Source organism: Cucumis melo, chromosome 11 (genome assembly GCF_025177605.1).
Source record: "Cucumis melo cultivar AY chromosome 11, USDA_Cmelo_AY_1.0, whole genome shotgun sequence".
NCBI lineage: Eukaryota > Viridiplantae > Streptophyta > Magnoliopsida > Cucurbitales > Cucurbitaceae > Cucumis > Cucumis melo.
In genome coordinates, this window is record NC_066867.1 from 30,591,930 (window position 1) to 30,606,545 (window position 14,616).

At 35.2% G+C, this 14,616-nt stretch overlaps 1 protein-coding gene across 1 annotated transcript; it reads left to right on the plus strand.

The window, feature by feature from the left end:
- Positions 1–919: 919 nt before the first annotated feature.
- On the plus strand, positions 920–14,587 carry LOC103497757 (kinesin-like protein KIN-12C). The gene is made up of 32 exons (XM_008460075.2): positions 920–1,544; positions 1,631–1,786; positions 2,019–2,102; positions 2,184–2,303; positions 2,416–2,529; positions 2,621–2,713; positions 2,806–2,966; positions 3,054–3,128; positions 3,994–4,081; positions 4,181–4,239; positions 4,335–4,398; positions 4,502–4,567; positions 4,651–4,794; positions 4,910–5,014; positions 5,115–5,350; positions 5,435–5,504; positions 5,618–5,671; positions 5,847–7,653; positions 7,750–7,823; positions 7,968–9,266; positions 9,365–9,472; positions 9,564–9,724; positions 9,813–9,900; positions 10,030–10,104; positions 10,553–10,789; positions 10,906–11,004; positions 11,121–11,195; positions 11,277–11,335; positions 11,738–11,849; positions 12,956–13,066; positions 13,146–13,301; positions 14,082–14,587. The coding sequence occupies exons 1-31, from the start codon at positions 1,014–1,016 to the stop codon at positions 13,287–13,289; spliced, it is 6,669 nt and encodes a 2,222-aa protein (XP_008458297.2). The 5' UTR covers positions 920–1,013; the 3' UTR covers positions 13,290–13,301; positions 14,082–14,587.
- Positions 14,588–14,616: the final 29 nt, after the last annotated feature.

Sequence of the window (14,616 nt, forward strand, 5' to 3'; positions counted from 1 at the left end):
GATAGGTTTAAAGAGTTCAAAATAAATTATAAAAAAATCTTATCAAAAGAACATCATGGGAGAGGAGTTATTGAGAATTAGGCGATAATAAGAGAATTAGAAGGGAATGAATAAAACTTTAGACTTTGTTAGTGACCTTTCAAAGAAAAGGATAAAATTCTTCAAAGTTTATTTCAAGTCGTGTCAAGTTGTATATAGTGTATTAGTGCGTTATATGATGTAATCTTAGGATTTATATAAAAAGCACGACTATTTGAAAATTTATTTTAAACAATCAATATTCTAAAAATATTTACAAACATAACAAAATATCACAATTTATCTGATCTAAATAGACAAAAACACAATAATCTATCATATTTATTAATCGTAGTCCATGACATGTAAATCACGACATTTAATTATCTAAAAATACAAACTACAACATTTAATTATCTAAAAAAAATATGAAAGAATATTTGAATTGACAAACTTTTTAAAAATTTATAGAAATAACAAAATATCATACCTTATCCATAGACACAAATAATAATTTATATTATTTATTAATCACGCCTAACAAATAAATTATAATATTTACAATATTTAGTAAATGTTTTGATTTAGTTTATTATATTTGAAAATAATTACAAATATATATATATATATATATATATATATAGTTTAAAGGCAGAATGCAAAGTTTAAAGCTAAACTATAATTATCCTTTACAAAAACCCTTATTTTAAGATGCGTGAAACAAACGCGCTGTAAAGGACAAAATAAAGGATTTCAATTTGTGGGGTACTTTCCAAAATTCAAATTTATACAGGGACCATTTCGTAAATAAAATAGTTCAAAATTTAAATGGGCGGGCTGTTCTACGACTAATAAAGCTCATCTTCTACTCAGTTTTCCTTCGTCAAGTTAGTTCCACTCTTCCACTCCACTAAGAACTTCGAACTCTCAAATGTCCACCGATTCCTCACCTTGAATTCCACTATTCGTTTTGATCGGAACTTGAAAGCTCAACAATGTCGAAACATTTACCTGTTTCAAAGAATTCACAACCGGAATACAACGAGAATGAGCTCGGAGTCTCCCCCAGTGGACTTCATTTTCCACCTCCTAGAACTCCTTTCAACATCATTGCAGATCCAGCTCAATTCCAGAAGGAATTTCATGATTCTGGGTTTGATTCCAATTTGAAGCTTCAATCCACCAAAGCCGATTTGTTTTCTGATAGAAAATCCGAAGTTTCGATTAAGATTAATGGAAATGCATGTACTAACAATGGCACTCCAAGGTTTTCAGCTCAAGGTCGGAGGGTTAACTCTGAACCTAGCTCAACGCATAGTACTCCTGCAAAGAGCTCGTCCAGAGTTTCGTTGGGCGGAGCAATAGTTGCTACTGGTAGTAAAGCTCCTCAGCTCGCTGATGGCAGGGCAGGAAGTTCCTACAGGTTTTCCAGAAGGATATCGATGCCGAATACGGAGTGTCCGGTTGATGTTTCTCATATTGACCTTGAGGAAGATCCATCTTTCTGGAAGGATCACAATGTGCAGGTTAGTTTTTGTTCTGTAGTTTCTTTATTTGGGGTGGGTAGCATCGTGGATGTGAATCATGGGTTTGTATGATTAATTTATTTTAGGTAATGATACGTATTCGACCTTTGAGTACTATGGAGAGAGACTCTCAAGGTTATGGTCGATGCTTGCGACAAGAAAACGCAAAGACTCTGGTGTGGCTTGGTCATCCGGAAACCAGATTCACTTTTGATCACATAGCTTGCGAAAAAATATCACAGGTGCAATTTCTCCCTCTCTCTCTTTCGTTTGTAATGTTTGTTTTTGTTAAATTATGGCTCTTCTGAAGAACGCTCGATCAAGTAAAATCGAGCGGTGTAGCTCTTGGCCTGATATTGTCTTAAACTCCATTATTTTGAGTTGTGTCGAATTCATTATTCTCGTAAATGAAATTGGTATAGTATAGTTCGTATAGTTCTAAAGCACTCACTTTTTCCTTCTGTGAAAATTTAGGAAAACCTTTTCAAAGTTGCTGGACAGCCAATGGTGGAGAATTGCTTGTCTGGTTATAATAGCTGTATGTTTGCATACGGCCAGGTACTTCAGCTGCAATATTCGATCGCGGGATTTTGGGTTTTATGTATTGTGTTAAATTTTTTTTTCTTTTGGTCCTGGCAGACTGGTAGTGGTAAAACATATACCATGATGGGCGGAATATACGAGTTGGAGGGTAAACTCAATGAAGACTGTGGACTAACTTTACGCATTTTCGAGCATTTGTTTACAAGAATTGGAATGGTTTGGCAACTTAATTTTTATGTTCTTAATCGATATGATAATTTGCATGAAACAATACATCTCGAGTCTTCTTGTTCTCCATTGGGTTTGTTGTGACGAACTATATGTGCAGGAGGAAAAGAGCAAGCGGGATGTCAAATTGAAATATAGCTGCAAATGTTCCTTTCTAGAAATTTACAACGAGCAAATCACGGACCTCTTGGAACCTTCATCAACTAATTTGCAAGTAATTCTAAGCTCTCTGAATATATCTTACTCTGGGATTTACTCTTTCCACTTTCCCTGATCGTTGAGAAAAGTAAGAATTCTCATTGTAGCTCAGAGAAGACTTGAAGAAAGGAGTATATGTAGAGAATCTCACAGAACACAGTGTCAGTACTATAAATGACGTCGTCAAGCTTCTCTTACAGGTGGCTCCACCTTGACATTTTGCATTCCACTGCCCCAATTTTTATTTTATTTAATTGCCAACACGATCAAGATCTTTCCATTTCATACTCAGGGTGCTGCAAACAGAAAAATGGCTGCTACATATATGAACAGTGAGAGTAGCCGCTCCCACAGTGTTTTTACCTGTATAATTGAAAGTCATTGGGAGAAAGATTCCAGAACTCACTTAAGATTTGCGAGGTTAAATTTAGTGGACCTAGCTGGTTCTGAAAGGTAAACTGTTTCAACGGGATGGCTATTCCCTTTTTTCATTTCCCTTGTATTCTTTTACATTTTTCGCTAACTTCATAAATGGTTCAGGCAGAAAAGTTCTGGTGCAGAGGGGGACCGCTTGAAAGAAGCTGCAAATATAAACAAGTCGTTATCAACTCTAGGGTAATTAGTACAAAAAGATGTTTCTCGTCAGAAACCAAATATACTTCCTTGGATACCTATTGTTTTATATATTCATCCTTTTCCCTTAGGTTCTCACCTATTTCTAGCCATTTAAGCTAATTTTTAAACTGAAATGAATAAACATTTCAGCATCTGAAATCCATACTGAAACCAAGAATGTGATATTCAGAACTGTTTCTATAGTGGAAATGGAACTCGAGATAAAGCAATACATGCCTGTCATTCCTGTCACTTGTTAGGGAGTACTTTTATCTGGATTGAATCTGAATCTAACTAGTAAAAATTAACAGGAAAGCTACATTATCGCTTGTCTTTTTAAAAAGCCATGCTAGTTTAACATAACTTTCTTTTTCATCTTGCAAAGTTTCCTGATTGATTGATTGTTTTGTTTTTTCTTTTGTTTTTCAACTATTATTGATAAACTCTTCATTCTTATTGAAATCTAACATAATAGAAGCATTGACCATAGAATTAAGAGAAATTTAAACTATAAATCTGACATTGGGGATCTGGCGAGTATTTTGAGGTTCCCTGTTTTACAAATAGACACAATGGTGGTTTTGGGCCATTTGTTCTTTAATTGCTGCTTTGTTTTTATCTTGTAAAAGATCAAGTTTTGTGTAACGAGATCTTCTTTTGCATCTGAATGATAAAAGGTTATTTGCAAAGGAGTTACTAGACAGATCCCTATAAATTTTTTTGCTTCCCAAATAGCAAACTTTCTTACTGCAGAACAGGCTCATCTTGGATTTTCTTTTCAGAAGTTATACTATTTCAGTTATATTCAACTACTTGATTAAATTGTTTTTTAGTTGCTTAGCCCAATTTCTGCTCTATTTTGTAGCTTGGTCATTATGTCATTAGTGGACTTGGCTCATGGGAAGCACAGGCATATTCCGTACAGGGATTCAAGGTTGACATTCCTACTTCAGGTTCTTTCTTAAAACCTCTTAATCTTAATATGATATTGTGGAGCTGTTGATCATTTGGTTTCTCTGGCATGGAAAATATCTGGACACATTTGGATACAGGACTCTTTGGGTGGAAACTCAAAAACAACTGTCATTGCTAATGTCAGCCCATCATTTTGGTCAGTGTTAATCTCGGCCTGAAACTAAAACAAAGTCCTGTCTTTTTGGTTTTTCTGTTTTTTCATACCCCTAATTGTGCACATTATTTCTGCAGCTCAGCCAATGAAACTCTAAGCACTCTTAAATTTGCACAGCGTGCCAAACAGATTCAGAATAATGTACTCAATATTTTCCCTACAAGTACACACACTGACACCTTATTTATTCCAATGAAACTACAATTTATTAAGAGCTATTCTTCGGCACTTCCTGTTGTTGTAGGCAAAAGTTAACGAGTGTGCTTCAGGTGATGAAACTGCACTCCAAAGACAAATCCTACACTTAAAGGTTTGAAATAAAGCTGTATATTTGTGACAATCATATTGGAACCGTTTTTGTCAGCAGAGTTGATGCATTTTGGAAATTCACAGGGTCAGTTGTCCTTTCTACTCAAGCATAGTAATTTTCCAAGGTCTATACTGAGTAGCGTTCCAAGACTTGAAGAGTTTGGAGTAAGTGCTCCTTTTGATGACTATGGTGCACTAGGGAATAGAATGCAAACCGAAAATCGTAAGGTATTGAATTATTGATCATAAACATAGAGGAACACTTTCCCAAGTATATCAGACGTCATCTTCATTTTTAGGGTGATGCAATCACCAAATATTGATACTTATGTATATGTAACAGATGAAACTCATGGAAGCTTCCTTGATTGGTGCATCGAGGAGGGAAGAAGTGGCAAATACTACAATAAAAAAGCTTGAGTTCGAGATTGAACACATGAAGCGCTTGGTATGACTCATTGTAATCTTGATTAGAAAAACGAGGTTTGATTGATAGAAACTGTGATATGAAGTGTCAATCAATTTTGTAGCTATGACATTTTCTGCAGGCTTTCCAACAAGAGGAGGATGGTCAACGTACTAAAATGTTGTTAAAATTTCGTGAGGAGAAAATCAGACAACTTGAACTGTTTTTAGGTGGGATGGTGTCCGCTGACCAGTATCTTTTAGAGGAAAACAAGGCCTTAGCGGTAGAGATTAAGATGCTTCAAGCAAAGATTGACAGAAATCCAGAATTGACAAGAGTCTCTTTAGAGAATTCTAAACTCACTGAGCAACTTCAAGTGTAATAATATGCTATCTTATTGAAGAAAACAATTATTTCCAATTTTGTTGCCTATTAAATCTTCCTATTGAAATATCGCATCAGGTATCACAATTTTTACGAGCTAGGAGAGCGTGAAGCATTGCTAACTGAAGTTGCAGAATTACGCAACGAGGTTTCAGAATATTTGATAAATTCTTTACTGAGTTTTTTCTCTTTTTCTATTTATGACAATCCAACTACTCCATTAATCATGAGGAAGTTATTTGAAATATTCTCACTATACAGCTTCTGGTTGCTCTGGGAAAAAACTCAACCATATCTGAACGAGATAAATATCAGGTCCTTGGCCATTTATTAATTAGCTTCTAGTTTTCTTATCAAATGAAAAACAACTGCAAAATTTATTTTGCCTGAAGCTACACTAGTTTTTATTACAAAATGGGAAATGTAATTGTATGAATGCCATGTTTTATTTTTCCTAACTTCCTTTGCGAAATTTATGTTTATTTTGCAGAATGAAATGATGTCCATCAAGAGTTATATCCAAGATGGCACACTATCTTATATTGCAGGAAGTGAGGAGAACTTTGAAAATACATTAGGCCAAGGTTCAGATGATGAACTTGGAGCAAAGCCCATTTTTTCTCGGAAAGATCTGACCGATGCAAAAATGTTGGCTGAATCAATGGATTCGGATAACCACATGCAAGCTGAGAATCATGGATGTAAGCAGTTCAAATGCTGCATGGTAGAAAATTTCATTAAACAATCTGATGGTACAAAATGTCAAAATGACGGAAATTTGATGAACCAACATGAAGATGTTGACAACAAAACGTTGCAAGTCAAGTTGGAAAACTTAACTAGAGAACTTGAGGAAGTCAGATTATCTAATATTCACTATCAAGAAAACCAGAACCAACAGAACCAAATTGAAGATGTTCGCCAACAGGTTGAGATGGAGACAGCCAGTACAATTCTTCAATTACAGGAAGAGGTGGAAACTCTTCAGTTAGAACTTAATGATAGGTTACATGGCTTAGCCCAGGAAAACACACTACTAAAAGATTTGTTGTCTGCAAAAAATGAGGAGATGAGGATGCTATGTATAGACTGGGAAACAGCAATGGTAGAACTAACAAGTTTCCTTCTTGATAGTTCAAGATCTATCAGAGATGCACATGGGCAGATAGAAGGTATCGCTAATTTGTTTCCTGAAGTAAATGTTGGGATTAGTGAACAGGTGCAACAGGCCATCAAAGTTTGTATCGAAAAAGAAGAAACAATCTTGTTCTTGCATAAAAATTTGGAAGATGCACGACTCATGGTGAAAGAAATGGAGCTGAAGTTAGATTCTCTGAAAGAAGCAACACTCGCCTTTAATGAATTGGAACAAATGCACGATAATATTAGTGCTGCAGGTGCTAAACCGTTGAGCCCTCAGATGACTGATGAGAATATCATGGGGGAGTTTCTAGACAAAAGACTTGGAGTTAAGAACAGTCCGTTAATTGAGGCAGAGAAATCTGACGATGCTGCAGTCACTGCAGTAGAATGGTTATCCCAACCTCTGGAGCTGGGTTGCTGTAATTCCATTGAGAGACAGATGCCCATCTCAAAGCTGGACGTTTCATCTCAAAGAAGCAGTCACATCTTTGATAATCTAATGGCTAATGCGAACGAATTACTGCTGGAAGAATCAGATACAGTAAGTAATATGATATGGTTAGGCTTAACGGAGTTAAAAAATATAACTATTGGACATTATGCGGACATGGAAATGCATATTTCAGCTCTCCATATCTACATTCAAGATCTTTATTCTGAATATCAAGAGTTAATACAGGACATGGCGAGAGAAATTCATGAATTGAGGTTAAAAGCTGAGACATCAAATGAAAGTTATAAAAGCCTCCACTTCTTCAAAGATAAAGATCAATCAGCGCAAAAATATTGGAATATTGAAAACCAAAATAGTATTTTGGATCAAATAAAGGCTAAAATATATGAAGCAAAAAACAGACTAAATATTCTTGAAGATTCTATTGATAGAAATACAGCTGGTTGTGGAGAACGGTATTTAGATCAATATCCGGTGAAAGAAGATGGCTGGAGTTCTGATTGCTCTACTTCTAGCTCTGAAATTTCAACTGAGAGTGATACCTCAAGAGGGAAATTTTTGGACTATATGAATGGTGGCGAAGGAACCACAATTTCTCTGAGAAAGGAATTGTATATGACGTATAATGCTATCCGTAAACTATGTATGCAAATAGATGCGGTCTTAATGCATGATATAGGAGGCAATTCTTTGTCAGAAGGTAACTATTGCTCTATCAATTTGTTTCATTGGTAACTGTAATAAACGATAGTTTGAAATAAAATCTGATTAATAATGATCCAAAAATTGATTACAGAAATGGACCAGGGAAAAACACTCTTCAAATTGAGGATGGAAAAAGCTGAAGCTGGTTGCAGTAACACCAGCAAGGTATACAATCACTTATATGGTCAATCCTGACTTCAAATTTTATGGTCAGCATGTGAGGAATTAATGTTTTCTTTTGCTAATATCTTCAAATATCGATCTTGAGGGAGATTGGCTTCATTTTTCTCATGCTTTGTGGTGTTGCAGGTAATTTCTATTGAGGAGATTAAAGAGGATGGAGGGTTCTTGACCAGATTTGAAGAAGCTCAAGAAGCAATAAAAGAAGCAGATATTATGTTAAATGCATTGTTGAGAGCCAATGCAAATGCAAAGCAGCTAACTGATATATTTAAGCAAGCGGGTGAGCAGTTACAGATAGAAAGAGACAACTTGGTTGACGAAGTTGGACAGCTCAAGTCTTCAATGCATTTGAAGGATGCTGAGAATAAATTACTTCATGATCAAGTTTGTTTTAATTTGGAAGAGGTAGCTAACTCAGTGTCTTCTCTTGAAGGTTGTATTTCACAAACACAGAGAGATGTGGATGAGAAGTTTGGCATAATATCTTGTGATATCATATCCTTTAGAGATGAGATGCTTAAATCTGTTAGTAACTGGAAATCCCTACTGGAAGATATTTTTCTGGAAATAATGGGAAGAGAATTTGCGTCATTTGTTATCCATCAGTGCTATTCGAAAGAAATTTGTTGGCAATTTGCGGCACAGTTTAAGGCAGACCCTAACTTTTTACCACTTAAATGGCAAAGGTGTTTGGAATCAACCAATGCTTCAGGATCTACTTGCCTTACTGATAAGGAAGATATTATGTTAATTAATAAGATTGAGAAAGGAAGCACTGAGCTGATCACAGGCTTGGAAGAGGTAGATGGAGGTTTTTCCTATGATGACATTTTGTATGAGAAATTGGCTCTTAAGAAGGAACTGAGGAGGAAGGAGGTTTTATTAGAAGGTTTGCTTTTTGATTTTAGATTGCTGCAGGAATCGACCTCAAAAACAAAGGATATGAAAGATGAGACAGATTATTCACTGAGTCAGCTCCAGCACGAATTGGAGATTAAGGCAAATCAGCTTGACAGTGTGCTTGTTCAGCAAAGAAAACTTGAGGGGCTTCTGACTGATACTGAAAAGGCTTTGTTCTTATCTAATTCCAAGCTTGATAAGGCAAAAGAAACAATGACTTCAATTTCAGAACATAATGCACAATTGAAGAAGCAGGTAGAAGATCTTTATCTCCAAAAATTTGAGGCTGAAAAACAATTGGCAGAACAGCAGGATGTAATTAATAAACTAGAAAATGAAATACTCCATCTTACTTCACTGGAAAAAAGATCTGTTCTGTCAGTGGAAGACATCGAGAATGACTTGAGCAGAGTCATCAATGAGAGAGACCAACTCCATGAACAGGTCTGCTTTCTGACTGACAAGCTTGACATAGCCTACGCAATGGCTGATGAAAAGGAAGCTGTTGCCACTGAAGCTCGTCAGGTTTCATCTCAGAATTTTTGTGGTTTCTTGTAACACTAGAATTGAGGTTTGATCTAAGTTAGATCTGTTCTTGTTGTGATTGCCATTTTCAATTTCAGGAATCAGAGGCCAGTAAATTGTATGCAGAAGAGAAGGAAGAGGAGGTGAAGATCTTAGAACACTCTGTTGAGGAGCTTGAGAGTACCATAAATATGTTGGAAACAAAGGTCAACCCAAAACTGCATTGGAAACCCTATGCATCAGTTCTATAAAACTGATCTCTCACATCGGAGTATTCTCTACTGTTTCTCCTTTCAGGTGCATGAGATGGATGAGGAGGTTGAGAAAAATCGCACATTAAGAGAATCACTAGAACTGGAAAAACAAATCTTGAGACAAAGGCTATTAGCTGTAGAAAATCTCTCTGAAGACATGGATTGTGGAGCTGAAATTGTTGAGCATGCTCAAGAGCAACCCAGGTTCAAAATTCTTTTTGTTTCTTTTTAATACAAACTATTATGATATTGTTATTAGTTTTTTAAAGTGAAAACGAAATTTCAAGTACAGGCAACCGGGAAATATACTTCTAGAACTGCTTGAGACAAAAAGTAGAATAAAACTTCTTGAACAGGAAAGGGTAGAACAAGACAAAGAGGTCGGTGAAACCAATTATTTGAAAATTACTTCTTTTGGATAAAGTATTTTGTTTCTCTTGTGAATATGATGTTAAATCAGTTGCAATTTACTTATTCGTTGATGGATGTTTGGCTCCTTGTATTTGAAGGTTAAACGACTCAAAGAATACATCTCCGAGCTTGTATTGCATGCTGATGCCCAGGCAATGAAGTACCAACAGAAAGTAAGAAACTAAAAAAATTTGATTCAAGTATGCATCATTAGTAACTTCTGTTTGAAAAAAGAAAAGAAAAGAAAAGAAAAGAAAAAAACTCAAACTCAAACTAGCAATGGTAGAACTCAAGCTTTAGATTTGCACCAGGTATGTAGAACTGCATGGTTTGTTTGTACAAAAAAATGAGACTTGAGAACTAGATGAAGAATTAATTGAATATCCTGATAAAAAAAATCAACGTCCTGATCATTAAGGATTTCTGGATGCTCTTCACTTGTTTGAGTTTAATGAATTATGACATCCCATAAATTGGGCAGCGTACTGGTGCAGTACCCAACTTTTATGCCCCTAACATGTTTATAGTTGAGTCTTGATGGCAAGTTCATGCTCTCTGGTAGTGGCGATTAGGTTTATACATATCTTTGTCACATTTTCCATCCATATTCTTTATGTGCAGTACACAAATCTGGAAGTAATGGTTCGTGATGCAAGCAAAGATCATTCAAATCCAATGACTGCACCAGCATTAGATAAAGTCGAAAAAAATTCTGCGAGACCAAGGGGATCAAGCTCACCATTCAGATGCATTTCAAACTTGGTGCATCAGATGAACTTGGAGAAGGAGCATGAGCTGTCGACAGCAAGGCTTCGTATAGAGGAGCTCGAGTTACTAGCAACTAGTCGGCAAAAAGAGGTATACAGATTGGCTAGACAACTGAATTATTTTATCTGCAACCTGCAATCCTTGTGAAAGATTTGAGTAATGAACATTATCTGACGAACTCGATCTAAAACGTTATTCTGTACCAGATATGTATACTGAATGCTAGGTTGGCAGCAGCAGAAAGTATGACACATGATGTTATTCGAGATTTACTTGGTGTTAAACTGGACTTGACTAAATATGCGGTAAGTTTTTTACTGTTATTTTCTGGATAAACAAAAATTTTCACTTATTTGAGACTTCAAATATTTATAGTCGCCTCACCTGTATCTAGTGACAATTTTTGCGTTGAAAATTTCAGAACTTTATAGATCAATACCAAGTCCAGAAAATGGTAACAGAGGCTCATCTACAGTCTCAGCAATTCCAGGAAAAGGTGGAAATTGTAAAAGGCTACAATTTTCATTTGCTATTTTTCGTTATGACCTATCAGGTTGACATTATTTTTTTTTCATAGGAACGAGAGGTTCAAGACTTGAGGATTCAAATTAATGATTTGCATGAAGAAAGAGAATGGTGAGAGCTTTTCCAGAATGATTTACTTTAGATTCTCCCCGCCGGAGGTTTCTAGCTACATATTGTTTACTTAAGCTTTTGTCCTTAAAATTGAAAGTTGATGATATTTGTGTTATTACCTAATAATTGGAGAATAAATAAATTAGTCTATGATATATCACGCCTTCACTCAAGACCTTGTGGGAGAAATTTTTTTGTTTGTAGTTGCTTTGTAATCAATGATAAACAAGTAGGGATGTGCACAAAATAATAATTCTTGTTTATTGGAGGCGGCCTTCTCTGAATTGTAGCCCCTATTTTGAAAGCCTGCAGATTGAGGGTAGAACATGTCAGTGTCATGTGGTCCCTCATGCAATGAATTTGGTTTCTCTGCGTACCTTAACATGACAGTGGTTTCTGTAGTTACAAATCTGTACTAAGCAAGAAGGAAGCTGAAGCACTCCATATGCAAATAGCTTGTGAGAAACTACGTGAGCGGGATCACTTGCTTTCTTCACAAAATGGGATACTGAAGGTAAGCACGTGCTATGTGAAATTATTTTTAGTTTTCATATAATGCAATATGCTTCTAATTCCAGTCTTCAGTCATATGTATCGATATCTTCTGCCATTTCAATTTTAGTGAATATTTGTCGTACTGTATATCAAGGTTCTTCTGTAATTCGTTATGGCTAGTCTGCTGCCTGCACAATCCCTCATTTATGACACAGGCTCGTGCTCTAAAACTCCTGTAGAAACAAATTCCAGATGCGTCTTCATCCTTATCTACAGCTGATGCAAATTCTCTGTCTACTTGCCTACTCAAGCTCAACCATAGATTCATCAACCCTTTCGTTAGTTAAATCCAGAATATAGTCTATAAAGTATTCTCTTCCTAACCTCCACCAATGAAGCTCAATGAATATTGCTATCTACATTGGAAAAGTTTTCAGTCGTAGGCTTGTCATTTTCTTTGGTTTATTATCATTTTCAGCTATGTTAGTCTCTCATATCTCTTCTCATTAATTTTGTATTTTGGAGCATTAGTCTCTTTTCATCACATTGATGAAAATTTTGTTTCCCCTTAAAAGATAAAAACTCTCTGCTTTGGATAAACCAGTCCATCATTCTTGTCATTGCTATTTGCTACTACTAATGGCCCTGTAGAGTTCATTATGACTCAAGGCTGGCTTTCTGGTTTTGTTGTTGCCTAACTGCAAAAATTTAACCCTAATTTTGAGATCTGGAAAAAATACACACTTCTCTTGAGCTCCACATCCTCCACAAAAGTTAAATCATCAGCTATTCCCCTTCAAAATTTATGAAGTACTATTATACATCATGCACTTATGAATTCAGTTCTTCTAATGGGATGTTGATCTCAACTTTATGAAAGAAAGAAAGATGGAGTTTTTGAGAACCGATCTCTCACAGATAGAGGAGATTGTTGATGAAGTAGCCTGATATAGATGAACCTCTTTTCTTATATAGCAAGACAGCTTTTCTCATTTCTTATGTAATTCTTTATGCAGTTATTTTTTCACCTGTACTTCACATATCCATGATAATTAAGCCTTTTCCATTGTTAAGCCTTTTCTCTTGTTGGACAATTGTTCTTATTCCACTGCCGTTTTGGATTAGACGGAAAACAAAAATCTAAAGAAGAAGATTGTTGAGCTGGATGATAGGGGGAACACACTTCATCAAACACAAAGTAGCCAATGTGACCATCGTCATTCATTTCTAACCAAGGTAGGTTTCAAATCACTATAATTATTTGGCTATATGATAAGGCCTTGCTGAGAATTTGATGTTAATTAATCGGGTGCAGAATGATGAGTTAACAAAGAGGTTGGCTAACTCAAAAATGCTTCTCTCCCGCGTGAATGATGAAATGGCTCGTTACCGTATTCCTAGAGGCAGTTCTTCACATCACCGAAGTGGAGGCTCTGGAAAGGAGATATCGCACGAGTGATCGAGTATAAAGGTACCATTAACTTAATGAAGCCTACTTTAAATTAGAAATTTAGTCCTCACAAATTGAAAATTCATGGCATATTTAGTAACCATTTGGCTTTTGAAACTCAAGCACGTTTTTACTCCATTTTATTTGCATGTTTACATAATAGAAGGGTTAAATTCTCAGCCTAATTCTAAAAATTAATTCAAGTTTTTAAAGCTACTTTTTTTTAGCATTTAAAATTTGGCTTAGATTTTAAAAACATTAGTAAAAACTAGATAACAAAACAAGAAATCTAGAGGTGGAAAAGAGTGTTTATAGACTTAATTTTTAAAAACTAAAAACAAAAACCAAAATCCATTTGATTTTTCATTTTTCTTGGTGAGAGTTGAATTCCAATTCTCTATCAAATACCATTCTTAAAAAATATTTGTTTTTTAGTTTTCAAAACGTGGGTTGTTTTGAAAACATTGGTAGAAATTATGTAATTAAACAAGAAACTGAAGAAATATTTATAGTCATATTTTCCATTACTAAAAACAAAAGATCAAATGGTTATTAGATAGGGTCTAAATGATTACCACATGACCTATGTTATGAACTTCAAAAATGCCAATTAGATTCTAAACTCTACAAAATCTCAAACACATTCAACCATTTGAAGTCCCATTTTAAAATCATTTGAGCTCCAAAACATTATATCTCTACACAATTTTTAGTTAGCAATACTATTAAATCATCGATCGATTCAAAAGTTTAAGCTAATAGGTAAAAGTAAATTTGATACATATCATGTAATTGATGCAGACCACTCGAACAAGAGAGACGGCTTGGTTTGATTGGTACATAGTCATTAACAAGGACAGTATAGTACCACATTGTAAATGGTAGCACGAAGTTACATATCCTGTTTGTAAGTTTGGCCCAACAGAGCTTAAAATCTCAACCGTAATAGCAAAATCCTGCTGCTGTAGAAAGATTTCAAGTAAGGGCGACATTTTGAGAGTTTAATTACATTGGCATTTTAATTTGTGCCCTTCTGAATTGGTGTAATGTTTGTACATAAACAACTTATTTTGAATTTCAGTTCAGTTCTTCGTTGAACTTTTTCATTGGTGGCTCTTAAAGTTTGGTTACAACTCTAGTTATAGGGAATTTTGGGTTTGATATTCCATTTGGATTATTTATTTTAGTTTAGGAGAATTTGAGCCAATACCTTCCAGACTGATAACACATGTTATGTCAATGTTGAGCTATGCTCCACTTTTGTATTTTTTAAATTGATTTCAATTGATATATATACTTCTCTTTTACTTTTTTAAATTAAGTGATTTTTAGAAAG

Excerpts from the sequence above, each read along its gene's own strand:
- LOC103497757 (XM_008460075.2), top strand. The coding sequence starts at position 1,014 with ATGTCGAAACATTTACCTGTTTCAAAGAATTCACAACCGGAATACAAC. Across the intron at positions 9,267-9,364 it reads TTGCCACTGAAGCTCGTCAG|GAATCAGAGGCCAGTAAATT; the intron begins GTTTCATCTCAG and ends TTTCAATTTCAG. Across the intron at positions 11,005-11,120 it reads TGGACTTGACTAAATATGCG|AACTTTATAGATCAATACCA; the intron begins GTAAGTTTTTTA and ends TGAAAATTTCAG.